The sequence below is a fragment of the Myodes glareolus genome, chromosome 2 (genome assembly GCF_982192425.1).
Source record: "Myodes glareolus chromosome 2, mMyoGla1.1, whole genome shotgun sequence".
Taxonomy (NCBI): domain Eukaryota; kingdom Metazoa; phylum Chordata; class Mammalia; order Rodentia; family Cricetidae; genus Myodes; species Myodes glareolus.
In genome coordinates, this window is record NC_142027.1 from 97,008,342 (window position 1) to 97,021,200 (window position 12,859).

Genomic DNA, 12,859 nt, shown 5'->3' on the forward strand with positions numbered 1-12,859 from the left:
GAACTCACAGAGATCTGCCTCCTGAATGCTGGGATTAAAGGCGTGTGCCATCACTGCCCAGCCTGACTGGTTTTCTTTATGTAGAACTTCTGACAAGGAAAGCTCATTTTCTTCCAGGCAGAAATCCCAGGGGAAAGCACCACAAATGTTTATAGGATCAGATGAGCAGCTACCAAGTGCAACTTACTGTCAATGAGCCTTTCTCTATTTCTCAATACACTGCTACCTCCGAAGGAATTCTAATGGAGAACAGAGCACCGGCCTGGTTCCTGGCTGTGGCCACTGTACGGGACACTGGGGAGCACAGGGGTGAAGATCAATTCTAAGTTGTCGTGTGTGTGCACATGACAGATGCCTGCCTTGGTTATTGCTCAGTTTTACATTACTAGTCATAGTGTGTGTGCACACTTGGCAGATGTCTGTCTTGGTTATTGCTCAGTTTTACATTACTAGAAGAACAGAGAGTGAAAAGACACATGCACAGGAAAATAAAGACATACTCTGCTTTGGTTTTACTGCTGGAGTCCAGCAAATTCCACTGAAGATGACTTCATCTCTCCCAGCAACATGAGCATCTTCAGATAAGAGAGCCAGATAAAACAAACAGCATAGGGCTACTGATCCTTCCAGAACATTATTTACCCTAGGTGAAGAGCCCTGCCACCATTATCACACAAATCACCATACCTGTCACCCTGGCAGTAGTGCAGGCTCTACCAAGATGTCTCTGCTATCGAGGGCACACTCCAGGAATAAAGCATGGACCGCCTACTTGGGGCCCTCACGTCAACAACTTTCACAGGGCTGGCTGGTGGCCTGTTTTGTGTCATGTGTGTGGTAGTTCGCATGCACAAAGGTACAACGCGTGGTTTCTTCATCCCAACAGAATATATGGGCACCAGGTAGGAAATTCTAATCTGTCTTTGAGCTCCTGATTAATTAGAGAACTGGCCATGGTGTGCAAGAGCCTTCAAAGGCACCCTGTGGTTCAGTCCTGAAAAACTACAAAAAACTGCCATACACTGGCAAAATCACTTCAAGATCCAAAACCAAGGTGATACTCAGAACAGCAGCAGGTACTGCAGTCACTCCTATAAGGCTGCTTCCAATAAGGAGTTTGTGCCTGCAGAGGGTGTTCTCTGGTCTCAAATCGCAAGCCTTAGAAGTTTGGTTGTGGGCTGCGAGTCAGTGGCAGAGCACTTGCTAACCATGCTTAAGATTCCTTTTTTCTGTTGTTTTCTGAGACAAGGTTTTCCTGTGTAGCTCTGGCTGTCTTGGAACTCGTTCTGTAGACCAGTCTGGCCTCAAACTCACAGAGATCCACCTGTCTCTGCCTCCTGCGGGCTGGGATTAACGGCACACATTACTACACTTGGATATTTTTTATTTATTTTTTATTTTTTTGGCTATTTTTTAAAACTGTTTTAAAATTTACTTATTTTTAATTTATGAGCATTAGTGTTTGCCTACATGTAAGTCTTTGTAAGAGTGTTGGATACCCTGAAACTGGAGTTACAGACAGTTGTGAGCTGTCATATGGGTGTTGGGAATTGAACCTGGGTCCTCTGGAAGAGCAGCTGGTACTCTTAACTGCTGAGCCATCTCTTTAGCCCCTAAACAAATGTTTTAAAGCTCATTTCTCAGGCTGGTACTACTGGAAGGTGGTCAAAATTTTAATAAGGACTAAATCCCCTACTTTGGGCCAGTGTGTACAGAAGTGATAGTATTAATAGTCAACTTGATTGTCTTTGAAATCACCAAAGAGATGTTTCCAGTATCCTTGTGAGGGAGTATCTTAATTAGGTTAACAAAGGTGATTCCACTCCCGGGGCTGGGATCCTCAACTACATAAACAAGAGAATGTAATCTGAGCACAAGCATCTATTGCTGTCTGCTTTATGTTTTGTTTACAACCAGGTCTCTCTAAGTGGCCAGAACAGGTCTGGAACTTGCTAAGTAGACCAGGTTGGCCTTGAACTCACAGAAATCTGCCTGCCTCTTTTTCTGGAGGGCTGGGATTGTGCACTACCAGGCCTGGCCGTTCTCTGCCTCTTGACTGCAAGATGCAATGTAGCTGGCTGCCTCATGCTTCCGCAACCTTGACTCTCACCACTATGGACTGGACCTTGAACTGTGAGCCAGAAAAACTCCTCAAATTTCTTTTGTCAGAGTATTTCATTACAGAAACAGGAAAAGTAACTACTATAAGACACGACCACAGAAACTGAACATGGGTCCCTTCCTCTCTTTTATATCCCAGGTGCCTCAGGTGGTAGCTTTGATCTACCACATGCTCCCTGTCATGATACGCTGCCCCAATACAGGCCTCAAAGCAATAGAGTCAAGCAGCTATCAATTGAACTTCCACAAACGTGGAAAACATCATACATAAATTGCACAGGCGCTGAGGATACAGATGATGGAGTGCTACCTAGCATGCAGAAAGCCCTGATTCTACCAATACGCATACATTGAGTGTGGTGGTGCATGCCTGTAATCCAAACACTCACAGGTGGAAGGAGGATGAGAAGTTCAAGGTCAGCCTCAGCTACACAGGAAGTTAAAGGCCAGTCAGGTCTTTCTGAGACCAAGTCCAAATAAATAAATCTGCATAGACAACACAACTGCAGTGAGTGAGAAAACCAGAAACAACACCCACTGCTTCCTGCTCTGTGTGCTCTCTAGTCTCTGCAGTTCTCACTTTGTTAAAGCTCATAGATCAGAGAGCTACAGTCTTTTTCCTGGCACTAAGGCAACCTGGATTTCAAAGAAGCCTCAATTCCAGGACCTTTCCCTTCACGAGGGTGTCTATCATGCCCAAGCAACCCAGCTATGCTCCTCTTCCCAATACTGGCAGAACACAATGAGACCAGTCAACCAGACACACAAAACTGTGAGGCAGTAGGTAAATACAGAAGGTAGGAGGAGGGTAAAGGGGAACAGCAAGACACAGTGATCCAAGAGGAAAAATGGGAAAAGGAGGGGGTATTTAGCAAGGAAGAGGGAGGTAAATACAGGAGATAGGTAGGTAAAAATAATAATAAAGATGTCTGAAAAGACACAGAATCATACTACTAACTATTTATCCAAATAAATAACCTATAAGTTCATTCTCTGTATGGATATACAAATATAAAATAACATGCACACACAAACGCACACTCTGTGCGTGCACACACACATACACACACACACACTCTGCGCGCACACACACAGAGTTTTAATAAACTTTTCCTTCTCATCAGGGCTGACGGTGCTCCATTTAACACCCAAAGGCCACATTAATAAAACCCCAATAGTAGACATGAGAAGCCCTCTTTTGAGTTGTTGACCAGGGCTATCCAAGAGATTACCAATACATAAAGCCTTGTGCTGTTTCCCTAGGCTGCCTCCCCACAGAAGTGGAAAAGAAGCCCTTATTGCTGAAGACACCATGCAGTTCAGAAACAGAGCCCACAGACCCCTAAACTAGAAATGACCCAAATGCCCCCTCTCTGAGGACTAGCTTTCATGACACCAGAAAGCACCAAGCACCTCCTTCCAAAGAGGAAGGCAACCAACAGCCCTACCCAGCTATGATGCCTGTGAACCATATCAACGACCAGCAACCAGCATGGCAGGATAACCCTAAGAGTGCAGTAGTGGCACGCAGACCTGACAGTAACCAACAGCTCTCTAACTGGACGTAAGACAGACTTAACAGGCAGGAACTCAAGTGCAGTCTTCACCCCTCATCAAGAAAACTTCTCTTTGCAACAGGCAGAGACTACTACAGAAAACCATAGCCAACCAAACTGCCGAGCTGTGGAGCTTAGTCCCGCTCAATACTGCTACAAAATTCTCCCTCACCTAAGGCTATGAGGACATTTCAGAAGAGGGGACACAGGCTTATAATAGCCAGAGGACCAGGGAGTTTTCTGTGAGACTGTGTCTCCATGTTAGGAGCAGTGAACCATTCCCCCACCCCCCAGATCCTGAATTTCTTGTAAACAACTTGTTTTCCTCTGCTCTGAGACAGCTTGCAGCTGCTCTGAGCACGAGACCTTCAGGAGTTCCTGATGGCAAGAGAGTGGTTTCTGGTGGGTTTGGCTGGGGCATAGCTATCAGTTAAGGATCTCTATATAAGCAGCTCTGGTACACAATAAAAGGGGAATTCTTGGGACATTCTGGCATCAAAGATGACCTGTGTCCCTGTCTGTGAGTCTTGGTGTGCTACATTTCCTAGTAACACCAGAAGCTACATCCGTAAAGTCTCACCAACATGACTGCCCAAATGTAAGCTGACTAGCTGGGCAGTGGTGGCGCATGCCTTTAATCCCAGCAATCGGGAGGCAGAGGCAGGTGGATCTCTGTGAGTTCGAGGCCAACCTGGTCTACAAGAGCTAGTTCCAGGACAGGCTCCAAAGCTACAGAGAAACCCTGTCTCAAAAAACAAACAAAAAAAAAACATTAAATGTAAGATGACACCAATGGACATGCCGAAGTGGACAGGGAAAAGCCTATGAGGCCTCAACCCTACATATAGGCAGCTGAAGAAAGCTGGAAGCAGAAGCAGTGATCTTCCCCAGGGAAGAGCACACCAACAGGCTGTCAAGTGCTAAAAACATACATACAAGTAACATTATATGGACTGAACAGGTTATATTTAGAGATGGATATATTTATATACATACATTTGTATATATATGCATATAAGAATTGGTTTTAAAAAGGTTGTAGTTATATTAATCTCAAAAAGAAAGAAAGAAAATCACAGTGGCAGGGCCTGCCTCCTGAGATATCATATTTGGACCAAGAAGTACAGTGCACTAGAAACACAAGGCTCAAAGAAGGTATTGAAGACAGGTGGACGACTTCTTAAAACACTGATAGCATAGTTCTAAAAAACCAACTCCATGAGAAAATAAACCAAAATGGCCATCACCCTCTTAACTACCAGATAAGACAAATGTCTCATTGTCCCAACTGATCAGGAAGGATCTATGCATACCTTAAACTGCACCTGCCACTGATCTCCCGCTGGAGTAGAAGGAACACTAACAGCCAAGCTGTATGCTTTAGGTGACTGCTGACAGCTGGTCACTCCCCACCCCAATTAGCAAGACATGGGCAAGGAACTGAAGGGAGCCGTGAACTCGGCACAGAGGCTTGCTGTGGAGCACCAAGCACACATGGCCACATCTGTTTCTGGTGGCTGACAAGACACCACCAAAGCAAGCAAAAGGAATACACATATCCTCCAGGAAACAATAAGCCAGAAAACAATCTGAACAGGCCCATACCTGTGGCACCTACTGTCCTTTCATGGCTATTTGCTGTCCAGTGCTGAGAGATGGATGAAATGGGACAACTTCCATTTCTTACTCAGTCAAACCAGCACTGCCGAGGTTCATAGCTTCTGAGTCCCAGGTCAATGGAGAGAAGGTCAGAAGGCAACCAGAAAAATGGTTTCCAGGAGCAGGGCAGGTGCTGTGTCACTACTGTGCTGACTCTCAGCCGTACCTCCTCTGCATAGTACATCAAAAGGAAGGAGCCACCAGAAGCCTCAGACACAGTAGGGATGGGAAATGGACTGTATCCCCACAGGTGCTCAGATTCCCCAAGCCACACACAGGAAATCTGTGTTTTCACACAAGGTCACGTGAATCTGAGTGTAGATAGCACAAGAACCCTGGACCCGTTCACTTGGTGCAGCGGTGAGAAAGGTTAACTACACACATCTCCTCGGAACCCCAGCTGGAACCTTGAGGATCAGGAAGGGCTGTCAGTAAGCACTCCTCCACACTGTAAAACGATGTCAAACACATTCGAAAGCTGTCATCTATCTGGACACTGAGCTCACCTGGCTCATGAACATCAGCGCAGGCCTTGGGAGGGACACAGTGTAGTCATGGCACTTCCTATGGACAGGACCCAGCCAGAGCCTTGTCAGAGCTCCTAGCTAAGTCCCAAGTCAGGACTCTCCATGCGCCCATTTGATGGAAGAACTGTGGTCAGCACAAAGACGAAGCAGATCTTTGAGACAAATCACAGGGACCCTAGATGTTTAATTTCTCAGACATCAAGAAAAGCTAGCCCAGGCCTCCTACATGCTGTCACCCCACTGACATCTGATGTGTGGAGAATGTGCATGAACTGTCAGTGATAGGGACACTGTAAACACTTTCCCCACACAGCACAAACCCCTGAGGGCAGCAAGCCCAGGATCTCTCTCCCTGCTCCTGCTGACCACTTTTCTGTCAGTTTCTAAAGAGCTGCCTCCCTCCCAGTCAGCCATGCTCAGAGGCTCCAGTGGAAGCTGAAAGAGGATGAAACCCTGAAGCTTTCCTTTCTACGGCATCCCCTTCAAGTGCTACAGAGGAAGGAAGATGAAGGTATCCGAGGGAACAGAGAAACAGCACACACCAGGCAATGAGCAAGTTCTAGCAAGTACGAAGCAAGGACAGTCATTCTGAGGGCCTCAGGGTATCTGTGTGTGTGTGTGTCCAAGGGATAGAAGATTGATAGACTTTACCATCTTAGCCTCCAATCCAACCAGAACTCTCATCACAGAACTTTATGCAAGCGCAGGCATGCACCACCACCTGCTAGCGACTAAAGAAACCCTGAGCTCCCATGGCCCTCACCTGGACGCCGGGAGCTACCATCTGGGCAGCCTGTGCTGTCTGCACTGCCGCCTGCTGCTGCACCTGGGGCTGCACCTGCTGCACCTGGGGCTGCACCTGCGGCTGCTGGACCACCATCGGAGCACGGACCTTGAAGGAGGAAGGAAAAGGCAACTTGGAACCTGCAGAGAGCTGAGCACCCACCACCTGTGTGGGAGGCGTGAAGAATGGAACTTTCAGAGCTGCTGAGATGGCTGCCTGTTGCCAAGCCTGACGACGTCAGTTTGAGCCCCAGGACCCATGTGGTAGGAGAGAACTGACTCCTGCAAAGTGTCCTCTGACCTCTTCAAGTGTCCACATTTGAACTGTGGCACCACAGGAAACCCGTCCCCCTCCCCCAAAATTTTAAAACAAGAAGCTTCCTCTTGGGATGAGACTGCAAAGACACCGTAAGCGATGAGGCCACCTTACAATCTGTTGCCTGATCACACAGGGTAGAAAGAAATATCCCACACCAGAGACTGCCTATGAGTTGGCAGAGCCAAGTATCACTTCCCCAGTTCTGGCAAGAAACAAGACAGCCCTCCCATGCACACCAACCACAAGCACAAGCTAAGCAACAATTTCCAAAGCTGAGCACACAGCCTGGCCTACTCAGACCGTAAGAGTGACGTGAGCCCAGACTCCATGAAGGAAAGCAGGCTGGCCAGCTGCAGATGGCTTAGCTAGAAAGATGACCTTGGGGGATGGAAGACAGGAAACGCACGTAACTGCGGGACATTACCATGTGGAGAGATACAACTACAAATACAGGGCAGATCCTGCATGGACAGATGCACATTGGGGGCTTCCCCTTAGATCTCCAAGCTACCCGGCCCAATTCTAGTAGGCATCTTGTCAAGGAGTACAAAGTTCTGGTCCCAAAATCATGGTTTCAGGTAATATGTGAGTGACCGAACCTGCAACTCCCAACCCTGCTAGCCGACTTCTTTACCCTGACATTCAAGCTCAGGTGAGATATCTGTCTCGATGTCACTTAATGAATCACAGGTAGAAAAGGCCACAAAACCCAAGGGAGCAGAAAAGATGCTCGAATTGTTTCTTTTGATGGCAACTAGTTTTGGTGACAATGGTCTGTTTTCGGTAAATGCTGTGAGCTTTACTTTATATCGATATGCACAGTGAAGCAGGAAATAATTAAGTTTCATATGAATACTTGTCTAAGAAGTATGGCAATGATGAGGCTAAAAGGACTGGGGCTGGAGCTTGCAGTAGACCATGTTTAGTTTGCATGAAGCTCCCAGGTTCAACCTCCAGCACCAACAGAAAAACAAATCCACAGCTGATGGACAAGGCATATCCCCCCACATGGTGAGATTACCTCCTAATCTAATCGCATGTACCAGACATGCCACAGACACTGCTGAAATCAGCCACATAGTTTAGAAGATGTGACAGCCTGAAGTCTATAAAAACAGCTCTAGGACACCCCCCTCACCTACATGTGCTACGGAGCTAGATAAGAAGACTTGAATAGGAAAGGCTGCCTGAAGCCAGTGCATAAAGGACACACTACCTACACCCACAGGTCTCAGAAACTGCTGGTCACACACAACACCATGAGATGCAGCTGCTATGCCACAAGCCTTGCTCAAAGAGGTACTCACAAATTTCAGCTGTTGTTGGGCAGCATACAGCATTTGTCCAGGGAGGGCTTGTGCTTGTGACACCAAAGGCTGGCTTTGTGACTGTGGTGGGAGTTGTGGTGGTTGGTTCTGAGCAACTGGGGACTGCTGGGCCTGAGGTGGTGGCTGGTGATGCTGTGGATGATGCATCTGTTGCAGCTGCTGGGGTAGGGCCTGAGAAGGGGGAGGCTGTGGCTGCTGCATTGGTGGCTGCTGCATTGGTGGTTGGGCCTGCAAAGCTTGCTGCTGTTGCTGTTGTTGCTGCTGCTGCAGCTGCAATTGTGCCATCCTCTGCAGTTGCTGCTGTTGGATCTGAGAACAAAATAATAACAATCGGTTACGACTCAACAGGCCCTGGAGTGCTAGCCTTGGCCCCACGAAGCTTGGGATAAGTGAAATGGGCACAGCCTTCAGGAAGACTTGCCTGCATGGCCTCTCATAAAGGGAAGGGGAGCATGTCAAATTCAGGACTCAGAACCCTTTAGGCCAACAGTAGTTGTTTTAGACACTAAGAACAAACCAAATTTGTTCTTGTGCCCTGGCCACTAAAGGATGGTTCACAATTAGCATGATTCAAGTGAGACAGGTTCAAGGAAGGTCCAGGAAAAAGTAATGAAGAGTAGATACAGTCCCATAACAGGCAGACTGGAAGTTCAGGCAACTGCAGACGCTTGTACCTCTCCAGACAGGCTCTGTCTCCTAGAGTGGTCAGCAGTGGTCAGCAGTCTGACCACTCATCCTTCATGAGAATGGCTATAAGGAACATAGGCAAGGCTAAAGACATAAAGTCAACATTGGGAAAAGAGATTCCAAAACCAGAGTATGTTAGAAGAATGAGGAAACCTCCTTGGGCTTTCCTCCCTCAACCAACACTTGCTAGGAAAATGGATGTGAACACGTCTAGGCTCTGTTCTGATCAGCAGCACTTCTAGGGTGACATACCGCTGCCCTGCAGGACACCAGCTAACAACTTTGATTCTGCACCCAAACACTAAGAAACAAAACAGGTGTTGTATGTGTCCACGGCGCACAGTAAAGCCAGCCCTGAGGGTGTGAAGAGCAGAACACACATAGAAACACGTAGTTCTTCATCTCACCTGGGCAAAACAGTAGAGCTGGCCCTGGTGGTTGTGAGTGTGGGTGAGTCAGATATGAGGACCTGGAAGCAGGAGAACTGGCCCCCCTCCTTGCTGTAAGCTGCACTGGAGAGCTCGCCCGGGTAGTGATAATGAGGGAACGCTGGCACGCTGACCAACCCAGCTACCACCCAGGACTAGAATCAAGGCTATGAGTTGGTCCAACATCCACTTCATCTATGAGCTGCTGGAGCATGTGAAAGGGATGAACCTACAGATCCAAAACAGCAGGGTCTCCATGACACTGGACAACAACAGGATATCCAAGAGGAGCCCCAGTGAGAGCCCATCATGAGTGGTGTAGCAGAAGCCAGAGGCCTCAAGCCAGACCAAGGACTCCAAAGACTCCTAGCAACAAATACTTGCAAGTAAAGATGAATGGACCAAAGGGTACACTGTGTGATTCAATGGGCCACACCATAGCTTTCACAACAAGAGTCTTCTTTTTTGTTAGTTTGCTATGTTTGGCCTTTGTTTTTTTTCTTTTAAGCATTGCTGGGGGGGGGGTAGGTTGCAAGGGCAGAGTGAGGATGCAAGTGGATGGGAAGATAAGTGGGGTCAGAATGCATGATTTGAAATCCACTCAATATAAGTTAAAAGAATTTTTTTATTTTTTAACATTTATTTATTTATTTATCTATTTATTATAGATACAATAGTCTGTCTGTGTGTATGTCTGAAGGCCAGAAAAGGACACCAGACCTCATTACAGATGGTTGTGAGCTACCATGTGGTTGCCGGGAATTGAACTCAGGACCTTTGGAAGAGCAGGCAATGCTCTTAACCACTGAGCCATCTCTCTAGCCCCCAAGAATTTTTAAAAAAAAGAAAAGAAAAAGAAATGTGCCAACAGCATCCTGAGTTTGGAGTGTCTGCCTCCCTTCTTTCTTCTGGTAGCTCATATGCACTGCTATAGACCCTGGTACAAACAGCAGGTCCATGCTACAGAATCAAGACCCACGGAGAGGCCGTTCTCCTGAGCTAGGATCTACTTTTCCCACCTGTGGGAAGGCCCACGGAGGAGGACTAGTGTAGCCATGCACCAAACACCTTGGATGACACTTGTCCCCAGGCTCAGGACTACAGAACTAAGGCCCGGGATAGCGACGAGGGAAAATGGTACCTGTTGTTGCTGACTTTGGTGATGCAACTTAATCAGGTGTTGCTGCTGCTGCTGCTGGAGATGCTGCTGCTGCTGCACTACTGCTTGGAACTGTTGCTGCATGACATTCTGTTGTGCCTGGAATTGCTGTTGCTGCTGCTGCTGCTGTTGTTGCTGCTGTTGCAGTGCTACCTGCTGCTGCTGGAACTGCTGCTGTTGCTGCTGCTGCTGCTGCTGCTGTTGCTGTAATGCCACTTGCTGGAGCTGCAGCTGAGCTGGAGAGGGCATCTAGACTTAGGCTGTGCCACCCTGAAGGTGTCCCAGAGCAACATGACAAGGAAGACAGCAATAGCCACTGCCTACTGATAAAGCTGCCTCTGGCAGCTGAACACTGTACATACTAGAGAGACAGATCAAGTAGGAAGTGGCATTTGTGTCGATTATGGAATTTAGCACCATGAATTGCTCTCTGACAATCAAAGAGGAAAGAAAAGGCCCATGAGTCTTTAGTATGGACAACGTACCCAGGCTTTGGAAAGCAGTGATAAACTATTATCTAAGGATTTGCCTATCTGAACATGTCATACAAATGGCATCAGAAATCACGCGCTCTCCTTTTACTTAGATAGTATTTACAAAGGTCACTCAGATTGTGGAAGGTTACTGACGTCATTGGCATTATTTTTTATTGCCAAAAAACATTCTATTGTGCTTCTAGATTTTGTCTATTCAGTCATCAACTGGCAAACATTTGCCAGGAAGAGTCGGCAGCCTTACAAGATTTCATTCAGGTGAACTTGCTCCTGGAGTAATGGTAGCAGTGAAAGTGTGAGCACACAGAGAGCCACCAGATAGTGCAGCCAACCTTGAACGCGTGAACTGTGCTAACAAGAACTGTCTCTCCAGGCAGTGTGGTGCACACCTTTAATCCCAGCACTTGTGAGGCAGAGGCAGGCGGATCTCTGTGAGTTTGAAGCCAGCCTGGTCTACCTACAGAGTGAGTTCCAGGACAGCTAAGTCTACCTACAAAAACAAAAAAATTGTATTTAAATAAAATTAATGGGAAAAAATAACAGTGATTCTTTGTGTACTCAGCCCAGTGATAACATTGTATAAAATTACAAGATCACAACCAGATCTGGATGGGCTCAGTCACCACCCCCCAAGAGGACACTCAATAGCTCCAGCACAAGTATCCCTCAACTGTTACCTCCCACTCAACACCTCCCCTTAGGTCTCGCATGTTAGAAGGAGTATCAACTCTCAGAATTATATTCTGACCTCCTCAACACACTGTGGCACACATAACTCACCCCCGACAAATAAATAAAGAAATAAAGAAATATTTTTAAAAAATGTGCTACAGAATCAAGAACCCATCAGAGAGGCCTTTCTCCTGAGCTAGGATCTACTTTTCCCCCCTGTGGGAAAGCCCACAGAGGAGGGCTAGCGTAGCCTTGCACTGAATACCTTGGCTGACACATATAAAAACATTATCTTTAAACGGGGTAGTATGAACTCTTTGTGACTGGAGCTTACTCGTTCACATGGATGTGGCAACCCAGGAGCAGTGGTATCAGTAGTTCCTTCCTTCTATTTGCCAAATGGTCTATCACAGTTTGGACACCTCCTACCATGACAGTCCACAAGGGTGCAAGATCTGAGGTGACAGCAGATTCAGGCTATTGTAAGTAAAGCTAGTAAGGTTTGCACATGGAGTTTTTAACTTCTGAGATAAATGCCTTCAAGAGAGTATGGCAGTTGAGCTACAGGGGTTTTTGTTTCTCTTTTCATTTTTTTCCAAGACAGGGTTTCTCTAAATAGCTTTAGTTGTTCTGGAACTCATTCTGTAGACCAGGCTGGCCTTGAACTCACAGAGATCCACCTGTCTCTGCCTCCTGAGTGCTAGGATTAAAGCCATGTGCCATCACCGCTCCATTAGGCTTCATTTTTAAAAAGATTTATTTTTATTTATGGGTATGTGTGTGTTATCTGTATGAGTGTATGCCACATGTGCCCACTGAGGCCAGAAAAGAGCACTGGATTCCCTGAAGTTGGAGTTACAGGTGATTATGAGCCACCCAATGTGGGTGCTGGGACCCACACTCGGGTCCTCTGGAAAAACAGTAAGCACTCATAACTGCTGAGTCAGGTCTCCAGTCCCTGTATGCTTATGGTTTATTAATTTTTATTTTATGTGTATGGATGTTTTGCTCACATGTATGTTTGTGAACCTCATATGTGTGGTGCCCATAGACAGAGGCATCAGATCCCCTGGAACTGGAGCTACAGAAGGTTACTAACCACCATGTGGGTGCTGGGAACTGAATC

General features: G+C 46.9%; 1 protein-coding gene across 8 annotated transcripts in view; it reads right to left on the reverse strand.

Annotated features, from left to right (window-relative positions):
* Med15 (mediator complex subunit 15) overlaps window positions 1-12,859 on the reverse strand; it is a 65,122-nt gene that overhangs the window by 12,116 nt on the left and 40,147 nt on the right. For 7 of the 8 annotated variants that reach the window (XM_048452343.3, XM_048452350.3, XM_048452345.3 and 4 more), the window contains 3 exons: window positions 10,550-10,803; window positions 8,273-8,602; window positions 6,627-6,755 (listed from right to left, as the gene is read on the reverse strand). In XM_048452343.3, coding sequence (XP_048308300.2) covers window positions 6,627-6,755; window positions 8,273-8,602; window positions 10,550-10,803 — 713 coding nt within the window. The remainder of the gene's footprint in view (window positions 1-6,626; window positions 6,756-8,272; window positions 8,603-10,549; window positions 10,804-12,859) is intronic. The other variant, XM_048452348.3, reaches the window with a different exon arrangement.